Below are 25,755 nucleotides of genomic sequence, written 5' to 3'. Positions count from 1 at the left end.
TACATTAAAACGTTTTGAGTGTAATAAAATCAGCTAAATGAGCATTTCAAGGGTGTTGACATCTTTTTAAAGTGCATTTTTAGTGGTTCAGAAAATTTTGATGTCAATGTCTGTCTGTTCTTTTATCGTAGGAATTTTACGAAAGTTCAAATCAGTAATTACTGCAGTGACATCGAGGAATAAAAATATTATTTAATTTTATTTTGCTATTTTTCGACGTTTTTTTAACATTTTTTACAATAAAGAATTTTAGATTTCGTTATTAATTGTTACATTTTAAATAAAAATTTTAAATATATTTATAAAGTATAAGAAAAATATTTAATGTAGGTAAAAATCTACTATTAGAGTAAAATAAGTTAATTTTTTAAAATAATGTTAATGTTAAATTTAGGTATCATTTTTTTATTTCAAAATTAAAAATTAATAAAAAGTATTAAATGTATTAAAGACAAAATTGAAATAAAATTTCACAAAAAATTAAAAAATTAAAAAAAAATTGATTCCTTGGTATGTAATTTTATCTCCCTTATTTAAATTTTCGACAACATCGGAGGAAAGGGGGGGAGTAAAGTGAAGTAATTAAATTTTAATGATTTTTTAAGATTAATAAAAATTAAGCACGTGGTTAAAAATAAACCACGTGGTTAAAATAATTAAGTTTTAAATCAACCACGTGGTTGAAAAAATCACTAAGTTCAAAAAAATCGAAATGCGGTTCCATCATAATCGATTTTTCTCCAAACGGTAATTTTTTTCATCATAATTTAATAAAATTTTATTCTACAATATTCAAAAGAAACAAGTAAATTTTAAATAAAAAAAATTATAATATTAATTAATTTAGCAAAAAAAAAAAATATCTGATGCCATCGATATATTAAAACATTACGGCGCATTATTATGCAATAACATCCATTACTTTATCTCCTTACAAACAATTATTCGGCATGAAATATGGGAACACTGCGAAAAAATTAAAGTCAAAAGCGTGTCCAATTATATATCGATGCTTTATCAACGCATTCCGCAATTTACTTAACAGAAGGCGAGAGCAAAAATATGTGAACAGTCATTGACCAACAACGCACGACAACTCGACTTATTTATTAATTTGTTCACATAGATACCATAAAATTTTATTATTGTCCCATTCAATTCCGCGAGTTCAAAATTTATTTCTGTCTTGCTGTAAAACAATCATAAGCATCGTTTTAACTGAGTCAAGGCTGACCAAGGTCGGGTGCGAATTGAATTTTGATTCTGCCAGCTTGAATTTGCGAACTTGATTTTTTTCTCCATTTTTTTTTACAACAAACGTTCATTCACAAGCGAAATGTGTCAAGTGCCAATTTTTATAATTTCATGTTAGATATTTTTTTTATTTCTTTTATATTACTTTTTTTAGAGGTTTTGCATTGTTCATTATTTTTTCTTTTTTTTTTTTGCAGAAAAAAGTGAACATTGGGAATTATCACCTCATTAGAAATCAGTGTCCTGCTTTTTTGCGCAATTGAGCTCTTCATGAATAATTTATTATCACTTTGAGCGGGTTGTCGTACAATGACCGTGAATTGCACTTACGTATCAATATAATAATACGTGTTATAAAACTGAAGAATAATGCTCATAATATAATAATAATGCAAATTCTTGATATTTTAATTTATTTCCAGTCACAGTCGTTTTGTGGAAATAAGTTTTAAAAAAAAATATCTTTGTGTATTAATCATGTTTCAATAAGAATGAGTGTGTAGCTGCTCGTAGATGGTCAGTAGTCATCGTCGTCAATCATGAATTGTATAATATGAAACATGAGTAAACATTGCCATGAGGCTAATAAAGTATCGTCGATGTTATAATTTGTCACAAAACAATTTATTTTCAATTATAGAGTAGTAGTGTTGTATCTCTTTGTCTGTATCTCTCCACATTACTTACATTGCATTACAATAACATATCGTCGTCATGTCAAGTAATAAGTTGAATTGAATCGTCTTTCTTGGTCAAGGTTTCCCGTATTTTATTGTTTTGTATAACTGTCTTTTTAGAGCACGTAAATAATTGAGGTGCTAGGGAGGGAGATCGGGATGCAAAGATTTTTTTATCGGTCTAATTAACATTTCAATCTGATGCGATCGATGAGACAGATAACCTTATTAGATGGAAGCAACCTTCTTCGTGTCAAAGTTTTTCAAGCTCACTACTCCCACCTAACAGCTCATGCCAATCATTCGCGTTTTACCAAAAGTAGCGATAAATATGCGAAATATTATCTTAATTCCCCCTTAAAATGCATTTTTTTAACGCATTTTGAGGAATTTTGGAAAATTTTGAGTATTCGTTTTGATGTCCGTCTGATGATCAGATTCTAGTTTAAATAATTCAAATTGAAAATTTTAAGAACTTATAAATTTTTTAGACCACGTGGGTCATTTAATATTTAAACCACGTGGTTTATTTAATTTTTTTAAACCACGTGGTTAATTTATTTTTTTTTAAATAATTTTTTAACTATGAAATTTAAATAAAAATTTAATTTAATAATTTTTTTAAACCACGTGGTTTATTTAATTTTTGAAACCACGTGGTTTATTTAATTTTTTTAAACCACGTGGTTCATTAAATTTTTTTAAACCACGTGGTTTATTTAATTTTTTAAGCCTTGTGGTGCATTGAATTTTTTTAAACCACGTGGTTTATTTAATTTTTTTTAAACCACGTGACCTGATTCATTCACAAACCATAAATTACCGCATTTTTTTACGAAATGTGGTAAAAAAAAACTAAAAATTTCTTAAAAACCATCAAAATGCAGTTATGTTCTCCGTTTTTGTTATTTTTCGCTAAAATGCATCGCACAACACTGACATTCTTAAGTAGCACTCAAGACGATTATCTTTTCAATTTAACAACAAATCAATTGTTTGCCATTGCATTGTTCGGTGTTTGCTCTTCACACGTTGCTTATGTGGGTAAATGACAATTGAAAACTGCGATATATCACAAAATACTTCAGATACTTTGTTGGCAACAATAAAATATTCAGTGGAAAAATTTTTCAACAAAAGTGAGACTTTGGTCAGCGAGAATCGTAATTCAATGGCGTTCACGCGATAACAGCAGCCAATTTAACTTTGAATCATGACTTTGTACTGCTAAATATTTTATTTGTTTTTAATAAAAAAAAATAATAATGATAATCGGTAAGACTACAAAAATTTTATGCAACATTGATTTTCATGCTTCAATTAAGGTCTCGCTGCTGTAAACTGCTGTAGACAGTCGTTAAAAGAATTTCTGTCCGAGAAAAATTATCGATAAATGAGATTTCATTCCGTGAACGACAAAGCAAAAATTGAAACAAAAGCATGCTGTGCGAGAGGACTTTACTTGAACCGCATTTGCCCCCTATTTTCTTATAAAACGTGAGTTATGTTGCTTTTCAAGGTGTTCGAATTACTTATTTTTTATGTAATAACACTCATTTTTCTGCGTCATCTGATGTGGATGCTAGTGACGAAGCATGGGTCACGAAAGAGGACCACCCCCAAGAATAAATTGCCCCTATTTATTAATTAATTTGTGCGCTATAAAAGGATAAGGGGCAATTACGCGACACTAATTGAACATGCCTTCGAAAATTAATAATTGGCTCCATTACAAACAATGACACTTCAAAGGAGAATTGAAATATTTTGTAATTATTTATTCATGTTTCATTTTATTATATTAGCTATGAGTTTTTATTTTTTTCAGAATGTTGCGTAATAATAATCATTGCATCTCATATATTTTATTGCATGCACGAGTGACGATCTACGCGGGAATCAAAAATGATAAATTAATTTGAATAAAATTTTAATGAATCGATTCTTGTGTCACTTTATGTTATGCTCGTAGATGATTTGACGTGACAAGCGAGTTTTATCTCTTTAGGCAATGATCTGAATCTTCAATTTTTTCTGTACCTAATTTTATAATTTGAAGGGACTTAATAATTACATTAAAAAAATAATAATAAAATAAATAATTTCAATTGAAAAGGCAAAAATAAATAAAAAATTTTTTATTAAATTAATTTTTATTCAATTTTTTAATTTTATTATTTTTATTTTATTAATTTTAAAATTTTATGAATTTTTATTAAATTATTAAAATTTATATAATTAGTTATATGTATGTAGTTAAATATTTTTTTAATTCATTAAAATATGTGAAATTTAAAAAAAAATAATTTTTAATTAATTTTAATAATTTTATATTAATAATTAATTAATTAATTAGGTTTTTATTAATTAAATTTTTTAATGAATTTTTTTAATTAAATATTTTTTTTATAGCAAGAAAAAAGTTTCTATCTTGATTTTTCACGTCTTTATTGAAGTCTTTTGTACTTTACGTTCTTTTGAACAGCACAGAAAAAAAAACTTGAGATCATAAATTTCGTAATTTAATTATTCAGGAAACATGGATCAATATTTCACCCTCACATTTTGCTCCAATTTACTTTCAAAATCGCCAGATGAACGACAAGCCCCTTTTTATTCAATAACAAAAGATCACAAAAATTTACAACAAAAAATCATGTCGTTCATTCAAAAAGAGCTAAACAGAGAATGTGACAAGTGCTTAACGTGTTACCATTAATTTATAAATAAATTTCATGATTTACTTAAAAACATGAATAAATTTATTGTTATTTGTTCGTTGCTCGGTTTACACACAAAAATTGAACCAATTACACGAATCATCATCAACGACCAACGTCAAGGTATGAACAAACTTTAATCATGAATTTTAATACACACAATAAAAATAATAAAATAGAATGGAATGGAAAATTGTCAAAGTCGGATTATGACTCCAGACCAAAAAAATTAAATAAATATTTTTTTTTTAAATTAAAATTCAGTGCATAAATCGAGTCGAATATTAATTCGAATTGAATTCATGACACTCCGACAAGCAGCAGCACCACCACCACTCCGTTTGTCTCTATGGATGTGACGTGCATGCGCGACTTTATGTCCTATTGTATGTTAAAAAAGAGCCAACATGTAGCCGTATTTTTTTTTTTTGCCTCAACCACCAATAATAATAAAATAAATTGAAGTTTTACATTAAAAATGTATAGTTTTTCTTGTCTTTGTACGTACGGTGTCGTTCGAAGGTACTGTGTGACTGCACAATATTGTTATTATTTCTGGCGCGTCGTATCTACGGAGCTAGGCAGCAATTTTTAACATAAAACTAAAAAAGTACGATGACGACGACCGACCGACGTGCTGCGGTGGTAAGTACACAATGTACTTTACATCTATGCTTCTTATTATTGTTATTATTATTTTATTTTTGCAGTTTTTTTGAAACATTAAATTCATAATAGTACAGTATTCTTTCGGTTTTAGTATTGTTTCCACTGTGTGATCGAAGAGAACAATAATATTTATTTAATTTTTTTTTCGTTGTTTTTGTGTACGGATTATCACCGAGGTTTGTTTTGAATTAAATAAAATTTGAAAAAATAATAGATTGTGTTTTTGATTAAATTAACAAAAAAAAATGATTAAGAAATTCCATAAAATTTAATTTAAATTTTAAATAAAAGAATAAAAATAAATATTTAAACCGATTTAAATAAAAAAAAAATATTAACAAAAAGTAAAATAAATAAAATTTTGAGTGGAGTGTTCTGGTGTTTTAAGCAAAAAAAAAATAAATGAAAAATTGAAAAAAATAAATTTATTAGTTTTGGAAAACTCGTGTCAAAAATTGTGTCAAAAAACGTAAAAAATAAAAAAGAAAATTGCAAAAGAATAATTAGTGTAAAAATAAATTTTAACTAAAATACGATTTTTTTTTTCAATAAAAAAAGTTAAAACTTGTCAAAAATATTAAATAAAGGAAGAAAATCTTAAAAAAAATTAAAATTTCCGAAAATTCTTTTTGAAAATATTTGATTAAAATATTGAATAATTTAGCTAAATGATCAAAAATATTTGTAAAACCATCAATTATTTACAAATTTTCTTTGAAAAGTGTGTGGATTTCTGAATATTAGAAAATCACATAAAGAATTATTTTCTAATTATTTTTTATTTTTCTAAAAAAAAAATTCAAAAATAAATTTTTTTTTTAAATTTTTAAAATTTTTCAAGTTTTTCTTCCTTAATTATCATATTTTAGACAATTTGAAACTTTTTTCTATTGAAAGTAGTTAAAATAAACCCAAAATTTGAGATTTTGATTGAAATTTCATAGAAAATCGATGTGCCCTATTAGAGAATATGAAAATTGCCCTAAATAATTTTCATGTATTTTTTCTAAAATAAATATTTTTTTAAGAAAATTTTAATTTCGAGAAAAATGGTATTTCGACATGAAATTCAATATAATTTTCATTGTAATTTTTTAAATTTAAATTTTTAAATTTTTTAATTATTTTTTATTTTATTTTTTTTTATTCAGACTTTATTTTTCTTTAAAAAAAAATTAAAAATCAATTTTTTTTTATTTTTTCCAATAGATTTTTTTAATTTTTTTTTCTAAAATTATTAAAATGTTTTATTATTTTTTTTTTTAAATTTTTACTTTAAATTTGAAAATTTCAATTAAATTAATTAAAAATATTTTTTCTAAAAATACAATTTTTTTATGTTGAATCTTGTTATTAAAAGAATTTTTTTAGATCGAAAAATTTATATATTTATTTAATTTATATTTATTTAAAATTTATATTTAATTTAAAAGAATTTTTTAAATCGGATCAACTGATTTTAAAAAAAATAAAAAAAAAATTCCTCAAAAAATAAATCGAAGAAAGCATATCCCTGATGGTTTAGCAAAAAAATGTGTGATATAACACCTACTCTACTAATCGAATTACCTAATAAAAAAAACATATTCAATGTCAATCCTAACATCACACTCTTCACACCAAAAACTACAACTCATATTTCACAACTTCTCGTATTTCTTGCACGCACTACCAATCATCACTTCCAAAAGAAATGTAAACTTGACATTGAGTTTCAACACATTTTTTGTACAAATCATTTTATTAGCACGATCCGGTGCACGTCTGATCACTATCACGTACATCCGGAGGAAATTAATATCTTTTAGAGTATCAGACAATTTTTTACTTTATTACACAATTTATCCAAAAATAAAATTAAAATGTCACAATTTTTTGCAAAAACTTGACAAATTACAACCTTAATTACAGCAAAAAAACTGCATTTTATAGCAAAGATCGGACATAAACAATCAGAATCCAAATTGAGTGTTAATTGAACTGCAAAATTTATTGGTACGTTAATTATTCTTTTGCTAAAATTTTAATTTATGGGTAAAAAATTGGCCAATTTATCACGCCGGACATAACTTGTGGCACTGACAACTGATCAGTAGTTAAATTGAGTCAAGATTAAGCATACGATTGATTACCATACAGCTGCAGAGTAATTATCTTGTACGAATTTTTTGGAGTAGAACAAAAGAGACGGGATTTTTTTTGCTGCACAATTGGCGACAAAAAGAGTGGAGTACCGCAGGAACTTGATGAAGAACAAGGTGAGACAAGTTTTTTTTCTTCTTTTGTATTTTATGGACGTCAATTAAAACGAGAAATAGATCTAATTATTCATCCGCCGGATTTGCCATCAAAAATCGCAATAAAAACTCATACGTGATGAATATTCAAGAGATGGCAATGACAACAAAAAAATGCCCTATTTATTGAATAATCACCCGGATCTAAATGCGAGGAACGAATGAGATCACTTTGAAACCTTAAAAAGTTCTAGATGCTTGAGTCCGTGTCTTGAAAAATTACAGAAAAAGTTACAAATAAAAATCAACTAAAGCGTAGTCGGTTGAAATTCTTCACAGACACATCGATAAGCTGAATTTTTCTCTTCTAGAAACGTCGTTCGCGCTAAAATAATGTAAGCCGCCAACATTAAATTGAACAAAATCTTGATAAATAAACCAAAAGTAAACAAAAACTCACATATTTTATTGATTCATTACAAACAATTTAAACTATAATATACGAAAATCTACAAAAAAAAATTGTTCAACGTTGATGATGATGATGCAAAGCTTAAACAAAAGCGCGCAGCAAAGAAAACGTGATTAAATAATTTTTGTGATCTTTTTTGTTTTTTCGTAAATATTTATTTTAATGAGTTAATGTGGGATGAAACGATTTCAAAGTTTGTGTTAAGTGTTTGTACTTTTTTTTTCGCCTGCTATTTTATTAACTTAATGAAGTAGAGCAACTTGGCCATTGATCCGTAAAAGGATAAACGAGAGATGACGTGAGTTTTTTTTTGCTTCTTTCTATCTCCTATTGCAATGTCATTGTCTGAATGTTTCTGTAGCAAGAATGACTGGAATTGAGGCTAGAACAAGCAAATAATGGTCTTTTTGTGATTATAATTACTTGAAATTTTTCTTTGAATGTACTTCGCATCACTAGTTAAATGACGGTTGATGTGAAAATTTTGTGTTTCGATAAAAAAAAATTCTGCGAGTTTAGTGAAGAAAAATTTTAGCTGAAAAATTGTTTTTTTAACAAAATTTTGCATTTCTTTTAATTTTTTTTATAAAATTTTGATATGAAGGAAAAATATTTATTTTATATTTTTTTATTGAATATTTAACGTTTTTGAACGTAAAATGATAGTTTTTACATTTAAAATATTTTAGTTCAAATTATATTTTTCAAAATCGAACTCAAAAATTGGATCAAAATCGAGCTTAATTTTTTTAAAATGAAAATTTTTGAAAAAAAAAAAAATTTTGTCACGTGATCTAATTTTTTCATCTAAATTATAAAAAAATTTTGTATTTTTTTTTTAAAGAAAATTCTAATTTGAACAAAAAAAATTTTATTTTTTTTTTAATTTTTTTATTTATTTTTTTATTTATTTTTTTTTAAGAGGTCAAAAAATTGAAATAAATAATTTTTATTACTTCAAAAAATTTTTAAAAAAATTAATTTTTTTAATTCGATTGAAAAAATTGAAAAAAAAAATGAATTTTATTTTTATGCATCGCAGAAATTTTTTCATTGCGAAACACAAATTTCTCACAATTTCTGTCTTTATCTCTCCCGCCTCTATTAAATAAAAAAGATGAATGTCTTTGAGCGAGATCATTTTTTTCTAGCTTCTTTGTGGTTAGCAAAAAAATAGAACACTTGTTTAATGTAATATCTTTCAAGGTCGCGCAATGTGACCGAAGATGGCTTTTCGTTAGTTTATCTTACACATTAGTTATCCCTTCACTTTGCTTCCACGCACTCGCTTGTTACCAAGTGCAGAACAGGTTACAATCCTGTTCTTTGCTGTGCTAATGCTGCGGATGTTGCTTAATAAAATGGTCGTTAAAACAAATGCTGGGGATTGCCAGAATTAAAAGTCAGTGACTTGAAGTTGCAGATAATTACGCGTTGTACCTGCTTGCGATCGGTACCAGCAGATAAGAAGCAAGAGATTCGTTCTGCAGTCAATTTGTCGAACCAATTACGCCCATTTAGCCACGAAAAATCAAATTGTTAAGGCCCGTTTGCATTCAAATAGGCATTTAATTGTGTTAAAAATGCTTATTTTTTTTTTGTTATAAAGCTAGGCTATTCTCACGACCTGACGGCGAAGTAGCAAGTAAGTCAACGAGCTCATAGTCATAGTTGAAAGATTGCATCTCTCGCTATACAATTTGAGCAAAACCACAAAATAATACTTTTTTATAAATAAATAAATATAATGAGAATGACCTTTTTGTGTAGTGAGTATACGAAGTGGAATGTGCTATCTCTTGAAAAAATTTGAATTGAACAAGAAAAAATATTATTAAATTCTTCAATTTAATAAATAATAATATTAAATTGAAGAAAAAAATCGTTTATAATAACTGTGAGCTAAAAAAATGTTTGCTTAGTTTAAAAAATTGTGTACTGTGCAAAAAGCCTATGGGGGTACAAAAGTACAAAATTATCGATTATCGCATAGCGAAGCAAAACTTTTTTGAATAAATTGATCCAGTTACAAAGGTTGCAAAAATTGGATTTGAATTTAGAGCACCTGTATTTGTTTGAACTTTAAATTGAAGCTTTATAGGATTGGTTAATAATTTAATTTATTTTTTCAATTATTTTTTTCATTTAAATAAAAAATAGGCTTTAGAAATTGTTTTTTTGCATTAAAATAGAAAAATGTTAGAAAATTATTTTTTTTTATTTTTCTTTAAATTTAAAAACTTAAAAATTTAAGGCGTTGACTTTAAAACTTTGAATTATGCTTTGAAATATTTTTTTAATTTTTTTTTTCAATATTGTAAATTTACTCTTAATTTACGTTTAGAACAAAAATTAGATGTTATTTAAATGCTAAAAAAATAGGAGAAATTATTTTTGGCAGTCAAAGACATTTTTTTCTTAATTTTCATGAATTTATCTCATCAGTCAAAAGTTTTTGTGAGAAAAACTTCTCAGTTGTAATAATTTTTTATTACCAAATTTTGAACGATCGACCAATTTTTAGCAAAAATATCGAACTTTCATTATTATTTATTATTTTTTTTTTGCTTAATTAAGCTAATACAGTGAAAATTCTATCATAGGGCAACTCTGAGTTAGGGCATATTCTCTAATAGGGCACATCGATTTTCTATGGAATTTCAATCAAAATCTCAAACTTTGGGTTTATTTTGGGAAAGTAGTTAATTTCAATAGAAAAAAGTTTCAAATTGTCTAAAATATGATAATTTAGAAAGAAAAACTTGAAAAAGTTAAAAGATTTTAAAAATTCATCATTTTGAATTTTCTCAATAAATTTCCATATTTTTTACCAAAATACTAAATTTAGCTTAACGATTTAAAATATTTATAAATCCATCATTTCTTACGAGTTTTCTTTGAAAAATGTATGGATTTTTAAATTTTTGCTAAAATTAATAATTTTCAAGAAAAAAAAATAAATTTGACACATAACAAGTTTTTTTGTAATAATTTTAATATCCTTAATTTTAAACCATTTCTCGTTTATGCCATCGAAGTAACTCTTTTTTGAAATAAAAAATATCGAAATAAATTTATAAATAAAGTATTCGAAATTATTTAACATTTGTCAATTAACTTTATCTAAGCAACTTGAAATAATAGTTCACTTCCACTGAATGTCACTTCCTACAAAATTGAACTAAATCTGATTAACCTTTCTTTAATAAAAAAAAATAAATAAATAAATAAGAAAAATTCAATTCCAAAGTATCATGCTTGAATGCACTGTGTAACTTTGCTCTTTTTTTCACAAAACAAAAAAAAATGAAAAATTCAATAAAATGGAAAGGAAATGATGATCTTGCTCCGATATTAGTCGCACAACGGCAGCAACAAAAACATCGTGATTTATGAATGCCTTTACTTTTATTATTGTTCTCTCAAGCCAATCTCTTTTGTTGTTCGTTGAATCTCGAATCGCGATTCTTTCGGATGTTCATTGACCTTTACCTGTACTTTTAAAGGAAAAATTTTTGCCAACAAATGTCACTTGCTATTATTTTTATTATTTATGAAGAAAATCCTTCTATTCAATTTTTTTTTGTCTTTCTTCACCTTGGCTCACGTGTACTTGAAAAAAAGTGATTTGATCGATTCAATCACACACAAAAGAGCAAATTTATTAACAATTCAAGTATTGTCCTTTTTAAGTTTCTGTTCATGTTTGATCGATTGAATTGATGATGATTGCATAATGGGACGTGTTGTAATTATTCGAGACTTTTTTTTCTGAATACAAATTGAATTTCTTCGGTCAATGATGCGAAGCCTTGCGAAGAGCTTACTTTTAATAAGTTAATCAAATAGAGGCCAGAACATTTCTACGTCTTTATGGAGGGTCGCTCCTCGTTGCTTCAAAAAAAATAATTGGCAATGTGTTAAAAATCTCAGTTATTATCGCATAAAATTAAATGAATATATCAGCAATCTTGAAAAAAAAATTATTTTTTTACTACTTTTGTATGGGGTTTTAATAAATGATTCAAGACTAAATTATATGGTTTGCTATTAAGCGCAAGTACGGTCGTGCGAGTGGCTGTGTAATGGGATCATTTGTTATTATATTTTATTCAGACGGAATTTCAACAATAGCTCCACAAAAATTATGTATAAATTAATTAACTTTTCGTTGGATTATATTATTTCTACACAGAAAAATTTATATGATTTTGCGTGCTTTGAAGCAAAAATTTAACGATCGACCTTAAAATTAGGTGAATTATGTTCTTGTGGCGCGCAAAGGAAACAACTTGCTTGACGTCACTCGCATTACTTTATTATTATTATTGAGGATAAAGTTAAAATAAATTACATCACACAGTCGCACAGACAAAAATCGAGGCAGCAGCAGCCGTATGACAAATTGAAATTATTAACGATTATTAACGGAACGTAACATTTATTTGCACAAAATTATAGGAAATTTGTCCCATAAATGGCGAGTTTAAAGTCAATATTAATGTTTTAACTCTAAGTACAGTACATAACTCCTCAATTTTTTTTCGTTTATTTGCTCTTTAAATGAACAAATCGAATGTATAACGCGTCAAATGGATCGCTTGCAGGCATTTCGCGAATCAAAACGGTGCACTTTAATGAGAGTTTCGTTGCATGCCTTGTTGAGATTTATAAAGTTGTAAATGTAATTGATGAAACACACAAAGTTTTTGAATATTTTTTTTGTTTTAGACACGAGTGGGAGGGCGCTTTGAAAGTAATTTAAATTAATTGTATCACACCTTGGTTTCAATAAAATAATTTATTGTTTTTTTTTCGACGACTATTTGAAGAAAGTTGTTTCAAGATGCATCGCAAAATGGCAAATTATGAGCTCACCTCAATGTTATGTCAGTTTTTGATCAAAATGTCCATTAATATCTCGTGATATAAGAGGTCATAACGGGTTGTGTCTTGTTAAAATACGTGATTTTTTATTTTGATTTTTTTAAAAACTGGAATTTAACTAAAAAATACTAGTTAAAACTCAAAAAATTTATTTGTTTATTATTTTTTTAATATTTTGTTTTTGATAAAAAAAAATTATTCGAATTTTAAAATAAAATAAAATATTCTTAAATGTAAACTTTATTAAATTTAAATATTTTTAGTTAAGAAAAAATCTGTTAAAGAAAGGGTACATTCCCACAAAATAAAACAATACGGGTGTAGCGACCTAAATATTTAAGTATGACAAACCTTTTGAATTACGTAAATATTTTACGGGTACCTACAAGAATACAAATTTAATAAAAATTCATGGAATTTCTGACAAATATTCAAAATATCAAGATAAAATTTTCATTATTTTTTGTAAAAACACAATGAAAAAATTTTTAAAAACACTCAATAACAAAAAAAAAAATAATCCGCAGAGAAATCCTGGATGAAAGGATGAAAAAGGGTCTAAAACTAAATAATTTTCTCCTATACAGTATAGGTCTATATATTTTTTTTATTTTTTTATGTTTAATTATTTTAATAAATTTTTATTGATAAATTTTGTTCTATTGGTTTATTTTATTTTAAAAAATTTATTAACTTTACACATGTTTAAAATATAACTTAATTTTTAAAAAATGATTATAAAATTGAATAAATATAGCTTTCCTCTTTTTAAACATTAACAAAAAATGTAAATTTAGTATATTTATTTTAATAATTTAGGCCTTTTTTGACTGTAAAAAAAAATAAAAAATAAAATAAAATTTTAAAGACACTGATCAAAAAAATTTTTTTTTTAATAAATTATTTCAAAATTTATAAAAATCAATTGATTAAATTAACTGTTTTAATAGAATTCTTTTCTCTGAGTAAAATTATATTTTTTTTAAATTTAATTTTTACCTTCTTTTTAAAAATTTTTAATTTTATTCTTCATATTATTAATATTAAGTAAGTTTTCAAAGTCCATGAGGCTGATAAAATAGATCTTCTCTATTCAGAGCTTGGACAATTTGACCTACTTTTGATTCTCGAACAATGACCACAATTTCTTTTAAATTACATTTAAATTATAATAAAAATCCAGAGCTTTAATTTCAAAATAAATTTAATTAACAAAACTTTTTCTAGTAAAATAATCCACTTGACTCACTGGAGTATCGTCATTACAATTAATAAACATATCATTTAACCTAGATTAACGTTTAACATTGCACGGCGCGCCGCGTACCGCGATGTTAAATATTTGTCAATTTTTCTGCTTAAAAACATAATTCAACTTCATGTAAAATTATAAGTTTACAAATATTAGTGAAAAATTACAAATTTTTTACACAATAATAGTTAGGTACATCATTTATGCAAACTAACGCTTGCATTGCGCATTTTGTACGTAAACATTCAACTTGAGTGGTATAGAGTACATTACACAGATACTTTAACTTTTTTTTAAACATTTTTCTACACAGAAATTCACTAAAAATTTTATTATTATATAGACATTTTGTACAACACACGAAAAAAAAAGTGTATACAAAACTTTTTATTATGTATCTTGAAGCCGGCATCAAAACTGTTGCATATACACACGAAAAATTTCTGTTAGTCAGTTTCAGCACAGCCTTTTTGGAGTGTGCATGCGTATTTTGTTTATTTCGGAGTCCTAAAAAATATTTTTTTCGCGTTTTTTTTATTTTGAAAAAAAATTATACAAAAAACTGGAAGAAATAGAATTTTTAATTTCAAACATTTTTTAATGGTGTGACCAAAATTTTTCAAAAACAAAACAAAACAAGAATAAATTAAAATTTGTGATTTTTTTAGGTGATGATGATGAGACTATAAAATAAAATAAAATAAAAAATAAAATTGCATGCAATCAAGGTTGCATTTAATTACTCTTGTTTTCTGTGTGCATCACCTGCTGTCTGCTCATTGAAGAGAGATCTAACGCCTTGTTTAATTTTTCAAGACAAAGCGAAAAAAAAAATTAAAATAAGTGGAATTGTAGATTTTAAGTATTTTTTATTATTATTTATTTCATTGATGCAATCAATTTCGTGCATAGATTAATCTAATTCAAGGTGACAATAAATTGTCGATTTGACCATCATCTCAAAGACGTACAGCAACGCCGTGCCCACCATACAGAACATTTTCAAATATGGGTCATGCAAGTCTTTCGTAAGTGATGTCAGACCGAAAGTGAAATTTCAAGAAATCCCAAAAAAAAAATTAAGTAAGCAAAGAAACTTCAGTATAGCACAAGTGAAGTATAAACAAAAAGACACAAGAAATACATAATATTTAATATTTTTGCATAACCGATTATTCATACTACACGGGCGTTGTGGTTGTTATTGAGTTAAAAAAAATATTAATATAAAACAAGATACAACAATAGCAATAAAAATAATGCAAAAACATGTGAATAATGTCTTTTTGATAGACTTGTGAGGTATTTCGGTATAAAAAAGTTATTAAAAGACAGGCAGAAATTTATGTGAACAAAGCAGAAAAAACGGTAAGCTTTCATTATTTGCTCGACTAATGAATAGAAGTCCATTTATCACAATAGCATAACGGTAATAATGATCATAGGACGTGGGACATGCGAGTGAAATGGACCGGAACATGTTACATGTCACACACACAAAAGGTTCCAATGTGTGCGGATCGAATTTGGGTGTGTTTGATTATAATATTTTTTTTTTTATTGAGAGATCTTGTATTGTTGTCATGTTTTTATGAGTTGCTTTGTTTTTCGGATTGTAGGCAAATAAAAAATGTACACATGAGATAATGGATTGTGATTATTTCTAATGAGGTCAACAAGCTCCTTAAAGGGGCGTTTTTGGCGTGCGTCTGATCAAATTTTGATCCGATTTACAACTTAATGATGAGGATAGGGGCATGTCTAATGGGAATTGAATGGCAAGGTGGGAGTTTCATGAACATTTTTGGAAATTTTTGATTTTCTTTTGTTTGAGTTTTTTAAAGAAATTTTGAATTTTTTGATGTTTTGAAAGATAATTAATTTTTTTCAAATTTTTTTATGTTCCATTATTTTTTTTAGCTTTTTAGAATATTTTTAATTAAATTGCCGAAACTTAGTTTTTTTTCCAATAATTTTCAACTTAATAATTTTTTTCCGAGAATCGAAGTTTTGGTTTCTCGAAATTAAAAAGATTAATTTTTAATTCCATTTCTCCAAATTCATTTTTTATAATTTTTAAAAATTTTTGATAAAAAATTAAGAAAATAAAAATTTTTTTCTTTATCAAAAATATTTTTTTATGTTATAAAATAAATGATTTTTCCCAATTTTCTAATATTTTTTTTTAGCAAATTACCTACTGAAAAAGCAATATAATTTATAAGATTTTAATTAAAAAATATTTGTTCCAAATTAAAAAAATTATAAAAGTAAAAAATTTAATTAATTTTTTTTTAATAATTTATTGATTTAATAAAATTATTTTTTTTTACTACTTTTTTGACGTTTTTGAACATTAATCGTTGATTGCACACATTAAAATAATTTTTACTTAAAAGTAATAAAATTATTACATATTTTAAGTTTTTAAGTCAAAACTTCTGAATCTCATAATCTAGAGTTTCTAAATTATTTCAAAATCATATGCAAATTGTAATTAATTACTTCTTTATTTACCAACATTTTGCTACACAGTCACCCAAGTAAATCGACCCACTAACCTGCATGAGGAAAACCTCTAAAAGTTGCCCTTTTGCAAAACAATGTGACACCCAACACACGCATCACGCACCAAAGCACCGAAATAATAACATCATAAACAACACACATGTAAATTTGCGAATTGCCCTCCTCTATTATTATTCCAAACAAACTAATAATATATCGTAAAGAAAACAAAAAGACACCGGGATATCAAAAATTAATTTAATTTTTTGCATTATCTAACAGATTAATGTCATAAATCTCGACACGCCACGCATCATCTCCTCATATGTCATGTCAACGAGCACGCTAATAGAGAGATAATTTCCTTTTTCGGGATGAGATGTTTATTCATAAACAACAAAAAACGGTCTTTTGTAAAATATGCAAAAAAAAAATTATTTAAATACATTCCATGTGAGGAAATTAGTTCATGATGGATGCTAATAAATTTATTTTTTTCGTGAATATTATATAAGTCGTCATTTGTCGAGATAGTTCGAGGAGAAAAATGTGAAGTTATGGTATAATGAGCAATATTATTCGGTAATTTTTTGACAAATATGGGAAGTAATTGCATAATTTGACACATATTTATCTTCATGTACTTGAAGTATATACAATTGAAAAGTGAGTTATTTTGCGTGTTTTTTGGAGGCAATCAGTAAGTAGTTGTCGGTGGTCTTTCTGCTATTATTTGTTTTTCGCTCCATATTCAGAGAATTCAATTACACATATTTTCTAGGTTAAAAAATTTTGCGTGCAAACCAATTAATTTTTAATTTTTTTTTTGTGTAAGGCCGTTTGAAATTTATTTTGAAGTTTTTGTCGCATTTCAAAATTTGAAAAATCCAATGAGATGAAAAAAATTAAATTTTATGAAATATTGCGCTGTTTGCAAAAAAAAATATCATAAAAATACAAATTTCTTTTTTTTAAAAATCTCTGCTCATAATTTTTTTAAAGATTATTTTTATAAATATTAAAAAAAAATTCTTCGAAATATTTCACTTGAAATTTTCTGAATTTATTTTTTAAAAACAAAAAAAAAATGTAAACAATAAAAAATTAGTCAAATTTTGTTATTTTTCTTGAAAAATTATTTCTTCACTTTTTTGCCTCTCAAAAAAAATTATTTAAGTTTTGAACAAAATATTCAGACAAAAACTGTGGAAAAAAATTGAAACAGCCTTACTTGAGGGCATCAAATCAATTTTCTTTGGCAACCCACGTCATCATAAAAAAACATCAAATTTAATATTTTTGTCGGTACATCAAGTAGTTTTAATGGTATTTCAATATTTTAAGTCAGTGTAATATTTCTTGTTCATTTAGAAAATATATTTTTTAAGGAAACTTTGCTACGTAATTTCATGAGTTAATTACGTTTGAAGGGACGCAACCATTCTTTAGCGTTAATGTCAAAATTGAAGTTCACCAAATCAGCCCAATCCTGGTCTTGTGTGCTGTAATTGACCTCTTTGTCAATTTTTCCGTTATTTTGCGACTTCATGGTCTCGCACCAATCAATCGGAACCTTTTGAAAGCCATCAAAGTCGTAAATGCTCCACAAATTTGGCCCGTCATTTTTGACGACGCACTCAATCTGGTACTGGAACTTCAAGCTGGCCACGTGCAAAGCATTTGGGAACCGATATTTCGAGAATTGACGAAAAGGTCCGTCCGCTTCGATGGGAGCAATGTCACTTTGCATGTCGGATTTTGGTATTTCAGTCAAACGGTGATACGGCAATTGCGCTACCGATCCATTTTCTCCGTGAATCTTCGACGAAAAGAGTTTCAACTGCTTTTCGGCCACGAGTTCTCTGCGAATTTCCGAAAGCAGCTTCAAGCAAAGGCAAAAAGTGTCGTTTGCCGTTGGGAAACGTGGTTCACTAATGCCACAGCGTTTCAGGAAAATCTTTTGACTGGCACGCAACGGTTGCAATGGCCCATAGCCGAGGAGATTTTCCGAGGGGAATCCTGCTTCTTCGTTCGCGGGGGCAATATCTTCCGGCAAATTCCAAACCGGGCTATTTCCCTTCTCGAAACCCACTTCTTCGACAATGCGCTTGGCAAATACCGTCAAACAGGGGTATTTTTGGTACAAAAAGTGCGTTTCGGCAGCAACGCGTCCAAACCAGCCCATCGAACTGTCTGCAGCGGTGACGTACGTGATCGGGTGTGTCTTGAAACGGAATTTTTCCCGAATATGCCCTTCTTGGATCGTGACATTTCCCATGCCAGCGATGTAACATTGCAGCAAACATGGGACACGCAGGTTCAAGGCGTCAACTTGCTTAATAAATTTCATCTCGTCCGTTGTCAAAACTTCTCCGTTCATTTTTCGCAGATGCAAAATGCGATTGTAGACAACGACAGCACAATAATAAGCAAAAGCCGACTCCGATACCAAAGATGTGAAAATGGGATGATTTCTCTCCAGTTCGTCGTACATTTGCTCAATGAGCAACGGAAGTTGGTAGCATCCCGGGAAAATATTCTGCGGCGGATGATGATCCAATCTCAATTTCTTCAAATGGACTTTTGGTGGGGGCCAGAAGTTTCGTAGTTGCTCGTTTCGCGATCTGACCACGAAATACCCGAATGACTAAATAAAAATGAGGAGAATGACGATGATTAGAAAAAAAGTTTTTGTTTTAAATGAAAAGTTGACACAAATCATGCAAGGACGAATCACAATGAAAATGAATGAAATTCACGTACGACAAACTTCTGGCTTTGCTTCTCTGGCACCTTGACGTCTTTATCGATTTCCTTCTCATCGACAATTTTCAATTCGATTTCGTCTTCGGTATCGCCGCAATTTACTTCAATCACCGTTTTATTCGCTTCGTTATCATCGTCATCATCGGACGAGAACTCCTCGTCGTCGTCCGATTCCACGTAATCCGAAGTTTCGCCCTCGGTGCCATCTAAATCCTTATCTGACGTTGTCTAAATGAGTGAAGAATGAAGAGATGAGAATGAAATGAAAAAAATTACAGAAAATGAGAATATTTAGTTAATGAATGATAATGAATGAAATCCGCTATTATATCCTGGTTGCTACTAGAGCTCGTAATATTTTATGAATAATATCGCAAATATTTCATTTTTTTGCCGTAAGGAGCGACCGTAAAACAATGTAAGCAGTTAATGCACTTATAATTGATACAAAGGTACGCGGGAAGGGATGTTCAACCAAGAATCTCACATTCCTAAGAAAATTCTCGATATAAAATATTTTTTTTAGAAAAATTGTTATAAAAAAGTCAAAATTTTATAAATTGTAGGAAATTCAAATTATTTTTTCGTATGTCATGTAATTAGACTTAAAATTACTTATTCTTAAACTTAAGCTTAAGTCAATGGGTTTTAATTTTAACATGATTTTTGTAACAAAAAAATAATTTTTGGACCAGAATTACTTAATCTGTAACTTAATAGACTTAAGCTTAAGTTTTATTGACATAATTAAAAATATTTGAACTTAAGCTTAATTTTAAAAATAAATCAAAAATCAATAAGGTTTTTCATTTTCGACCTTTTCTAATTTCAATTTTTTTTCACCTTTTTTTTAATTTTTTATTCAAAATAATTTTACACTAGTTTAAGTCAAAATTATTGAGCCAAAAACTTATACGACATTTCTTTTTTACATTTTTTAAATGGTGGAGAAACTAAAACTTAATTTTCTTTTGACTTTTAATTTTAGCTTAAGTTACTAACTTAGCTTAAGTCAATAATTTTTTACTTAAGTCACTTAAGATCTTTTACTTAAGTTTAATTTTAAGTCTTATAAGTCTTAAACCTTAAGTTTATGAAATAAATTCATGAAGATCTGACTAAAACGTAAGAATTATGCATCAAAAACATTTTGACTTAAGCTTAAGTTGAACATTAAGTCAAAAGTTATATAGGTTAACTTTTTCATTTTTATTTGTCGTTTTTAAAAATTTATTTTTTTTAATAAATTTAGTTTTTGAATTTAAACTTAAGACAATCAATTTTGACTTAAAAACTTTTTTCATTCATAAAATAAATCAAACAACGCACCCAATAATTTTAATTGAATGTCACTGATATCTTAATTTGCATATCCGTTACAAATCGCACGTAATTCTATTTATGGTGTTGCATAAACGAAACATACAAAAAATACACTTTCTCAGATTTCTCAGTTCTTGAGAGGCGAAACATGATTTCATAATATTTATCCGAGTAGATCACGAAACATACAAAAAAAACCTCAAGTTCAACTCAACTGACAGTGACGCAGGTCAATTACGAGATTACGGAAGATAAAAATACCGTTTAATAATGTTTTGTAAGTCCAGTAGTGGCATGTGTGTTTCAACAGGTTCTTTCAAGAAATTCCGTCAGATTTTTAAGTTTGAGCAAATCTGATAAACAAATATTGAATAAAACCAAACAAAAGGAGTATGACATCGATGATACTCAGCAAATTCGGTTTTTGCTCCAATGGAATGTGACTTAGAACACAAAAAAAGGAATTTATTTGAGAAAAAAAAAATTGCTAGTCATGTTGTTGTCAGTTTTGTTATTAGAAGATTAGCTCATGAATGGATCCGTAGATGATTTATTAAAAGTTGCGGTAATTAACGCACGTCAGAGATGCGGAGATTAGATCGATCTGTTTCACAGCGAGTCGTCGTGAAGATAAAAATAGGTCAAGAATTTAGAATATTTCCGTTCCCTGTGTTGGCGTTTGACATTTGTTGGTGTGGAATTGCATAACGACGGAGACACGTGAACAAAAGTCGTGCTGACAACTCGGGAGAACAATTAGTTTATCAAGCTATCAACAAGTAGAACTAGAAAATTCTCGGGAATTGTTATCAAATGTCGCTTGCACGAGTCTAATTTGAAGTTAAAAGCGTGCTTTGAAAACGACTGATCAATCAGCTGGGCGAGACCTGCAGCAAAAAGTTGTCGGATGAGACTTTTGAAGGTCAGTAGGATGGACTAAAAGAGAATTTTTTAAAGAAAATCGTTAAAAATCATTAAAAACTTAAAGTAAAGGTTTCGTTTTTTTAAATTCTTGTTTCCGACACACCCTAACCTGTTTCCATGTTAATCTATTTTTATCGTTAATATACTTTAATAAGGCTATTCTAGATTCATTTTAATTTTTTTGTCCCACAATCTTTTTTTCCGAATAGCAATATTGTCTAAAAAATAATTTTAAAAAGTTTTGACATTTATTTTCCTATTTTTTTTTTATTTTTTAGGTTTCAATTTCGATTAATTTACATAAAATTGAAGTCAGAAAATTTAAATTGATAAATGTAAAAAAAATCATAAAAATTGTTTTTAATTTTTTTTTTTTTCTAAATATTTTAAAATTGTTAAAAATTTAATTTAAAATTTTTTTTTCAAAAACAATTTTATTTTTATTGATTTTCTTTTAATTTATCAATGAGTTAAATTTTTAATAAATTAATCAGAAATATTTAAAAAAAAAATATTAAAAATATTGAAAAATTATTGATTTCGTTAATTTCTTATGAAAAAATATATCAAAATTTTTTTATGATAATTTTTAGTGATTTTCGTATAAATTAATTCAAATAATATTTTCGCAAGATTTTTTTTTCATTTTTAATTTTTTGTAACTTTTTGTGAAATTTAATTTTTCAATTAATAAAATTAATTAATAATTAAAATTAATTTTATTTTCAATAAAAAAAATTATGGAAAATATTTCAAAACTTTTTTTTTACCCGGAAAAAAATAATTAGGTCAAAATAAATGTGAAACAACCTAAACTTTAATTTTAAATGTCAAACTCGTCTTCAAGTAATTTGCACTCGATTAAATCTAACATCATTGCACAACAACCGCTAATTTTTAAAGGGCACTCTGTCAACCGTGTATCCATCTCGTCGGATTTTGCAAGAAAATTAACGATTTTTCTCTTCTAGTGCCTTCTTACATTTCTACAAGAAGAAACAAATAAACGTAATTAGCTATGTACATTGTAAGATAATAAAAATTGAATGAAATTACGATGATCATGCCACCATAACGCTCTTCACCAGCACCAGCAGCAGCAACAACAACTAGGTAACACACACGACGACTACTGTGGTGTACGATTGCATAAAATTATGTCAAGGTCATCTGGCTGCTCGCGCCGCTTATTTACTTTACTTCACTCTCGTACGGTTGCGCGATATGGATGTGAATTTTATTGTTATTGTTTCTAATGTAACTTTATAGTAGCATTAAATTAGCAGGTTTTGCTCAGTAATTTTACGTGTCACCAAATCCACTTAAATTCTTACATTCTTTTTTTCTTTCTTCTGCTTGAGACCCACGCCCATCTCTCAATTTGGCACGAATTGGGCGCGAAACGAGTGAAAAAGTCAACGCACTCTTTTACAATAACAGTCCAAGGCCGTTGTTATATAATTATCGGCTGGAGCTTCTTGTTCCTCGTCTTCGTCTAATAAATATTTGCTCTCGTTAAAAGTGTTTTGTGAGATTTTTGCCATAAATTATGGGTCTAGAGATCAGAAAAAACTGGTTTTTTGTATTTATTTTTTTTTCAACGTTTTTCGTTGGAAATGTTGACCCATTAAATAGCGTTTCAGGTGTTCTACTTTGTGTCGTCGTCGCGAAAAGTGCCAAAGGAATAGATCTGATTTTGTCACGACCTTCTTACCTTTTATTGCTAGTAGAGCAAATTACATTTTTTTTTGTAGTGAAACGTTCTGAAGAATCCATTAAGGAGCGTTTTTTCATGTAACCAACAAGACACTTCCTCGTCATTCACACATTCGCTTCAGAATTAAAAACACAAAAACATGCGGGTATCATAAATCAGTATTAGTAGATTAATTAGTTTACTTGCGGTTGAAGGTAATTGAAAAGAGAATTGATGCACTCAGCGTGACTTAAAGGTTAACAGTGAACATGAGGAAACTGCCGAAGGAATCTTTCGACATGTTCTTGACTGCTCTACAAAATAAATTAATTATGTCAAATTGTTTCTTGTCATGAAATCCATAAAAATGAGGATGTAGGCGGTAAATCGTCTAAATTACGTCTTTGAGCCGAATTAAATGAGATTTTTGTTTAATAGGTCATTTGGTCTTGCGATTAAAATGGATCATTTTTTTTATTTAAGGCCGACGTTATAATATTTTCCGACATCATTTTAAAATCCAAATAAAAAAGTAAAAAAAATGAACAAATTTTTACTAAAATTTAAGTTTTTGTGGTATTTTTAAACATTTTTAAAAATATTTTTAAGTAAAAATTCAAAATTTTGATTTTTTTAAGTTTCTATTTTAACATGATAGCAAAATTATGAAAAAAAAATAATACGAAAACCACGCTTTTTTCAGTGGATTGATTTTTTTATTAAAACTTTTCACAAAAAAAAAATATTTTTTAGAATTCCTAATTTTTTTTACCACAAAATTATTTTTTTAAAGAAATTCTCAATTTATCATTAGGTATATTTTATTATTTTTTTTTTAATTTTTTTTTTTTTTTAAGAAAGCAATTAATTTTTTGTCAAAAATTTTAAGCGAAATTCTTGAACTTTAGTGGACTAAATTACCCCAAAACAAAAAAAAAATTGAAGTTCATTTAAAGTCATTTAAGAGCACTTTTGATACATTAAATTCCTCACCGAAAGTTGACATCTCAATTCAATTAATCGCCAACGCACGTTCTCGCATCAAAACTGAAACCCTTTTATGTTTTCAATTAACCCGCGATAAGAATCGCGATCACTTTAGATTCTGACACTAAACAAGTCGAGTCACCACGGAGCTATCGTCACCCCCCGGATTTTCTCACATACTAATCGACAACAAATTTACACGACAGATGACAACACTGCTCGTTCGTGTATACAAAAAAACTAAGAGTTAAGCATTAAATCCATTATTCATTAAATAAATAAATAAAAAAAAAACAATAATTACACACAAAATGACCTTGATCATGAAATGGTTACTGGTTTACTTGGACGACTAAGACAAAAACATGCATTGATACGATTTTATTACTCCACTTTTTTTTCATCGCCACTTTTGTGTGAATAACTGAACAAATAACTTTGAGATAATCGTCAAAACAATTTTTTTCCTATATCCCTTAAAAAAAATATGAAAAAAATGACGAGAGATGATCTCATGGCATCACGACTTGGATTTTGCTCTTCAGACAGATGATGATGTTTAATGATAGATGAGCCATCAGAAAAGCCACAAAAAAGGGGGATGACCTGTAAGTGAGCAATTTTAACAAGAAAATTCTTGCAAGTCAGACCGGATTTAGGAATGATACAATTTAGAGCAAAAAAAATAATCGGAGCCGTGTGGTAATGGGATCAAACGGTACGGAGAAAAAAATGTATACAAAGCGAGATATTTAAAAATAGTAACAAAGTAGTCGATGGATCAATGCTAAAAATAACTTTATGTGGAATAGGTTGGACATTTTTAATTTAATTATTTTTTTCAAAAATTAAATTTTAAAATTTTATCAAGAAAAAAATACTTTTTACATAAAAATTTTAACACGAGAATTTTTTATTTCTTTGTCAAAATAATTTCTTTACGAATTTTATGGAATTACCAAACATAAAAAAAATCATAAAAATTTTATTCGTTGCTGGTCACCCAACTTTTAACCCGATACCATTAACGTTTTCTCGCGACTTCTTTTTCGTCGATTTTTTTTCGGACTTCGCTTTACTCTTTCATTCTTTTTTTTATTTTTTTGTTTTCATCATAAATTTTGTTCCTTTTTCTTTCGTTCGTCTACTTTGTGTTTTGTGATATGATCGAATACGGTTGCACTTTTGTGACGTGATTTGCTCTCGCAAAGTGGTTTTTACTCAAACAAAAAGCGAACAGAAAAGAACAAAAGCAAAACAGATATCCAGACAATATAAATTGTATACTGTGTTGCCATAAAAAAAATTCGTTGCCGTATCAAAAAAGAAACATATGATTTTGAGAGAGAAAAAGAGACAACGAACCCGGACCTAAATACTTTT

At 27.6% G+C, this 25,755-nt stretch overlaps 1 protein-coding gene across 2 annotated transcripts in view; it reads right to left on the bottom strand.

The window, feature by feature from the left end:
* Positions 1–25,755, bottom strand: part of LOC134832012 (nuclear migration protein nudC) — a 48,282-nt gene that overhangs the window by 8,075 nt on the left and 14,452 nt on the right. The window contains exons 5-6 of one of the 2 annotated variants that reach the window (XM_063845896.1): positions 19,440–19,670; positions 17,983–19,323 (exon numbers count right to left, since the gene is read on the bottom strand). The exons of the other annotated variant lie outside the window; for it this stretch is intronic. Of the exons in view, the coding sequence (XP_063701966.1) occupies positions 18,091–19,323; positions 19,440–19,670 (1,464 nt within the window). The 3' untranslated portion in view covers positions 17,983–18,090. Of the gene's footprint in view, positions 1–17,982; positions 19,324–19,439; positions 19,671–25,755 lie in introns of those variants that run through there. 2 annotated transcript variants of the gene reach the window in all.

Source organism: Culicoides brevitarsis, chromosome 2 (assembly GCF_036172545.1).
Source record: "Culicoides brevitarsis isolate CSIRO-B50_1 chromosome 2, AGI_CSIRO_Cbre_v1, whole genome shotgun sequence".
In the NCBI taxonomy this organism is placed as follows: domain Eukaryota; kingdom Metazoa; phylum Arthropoda; class Insecta; order Diptera; family Ceratopogonidae; genus Culicoides; species Culicoides brevitarsis.
The sequence above is the reverse complement of the archived record's forward strand: the minus strand, read 5'-3'. Positions and strand labels throughout refer to the sequence as shown.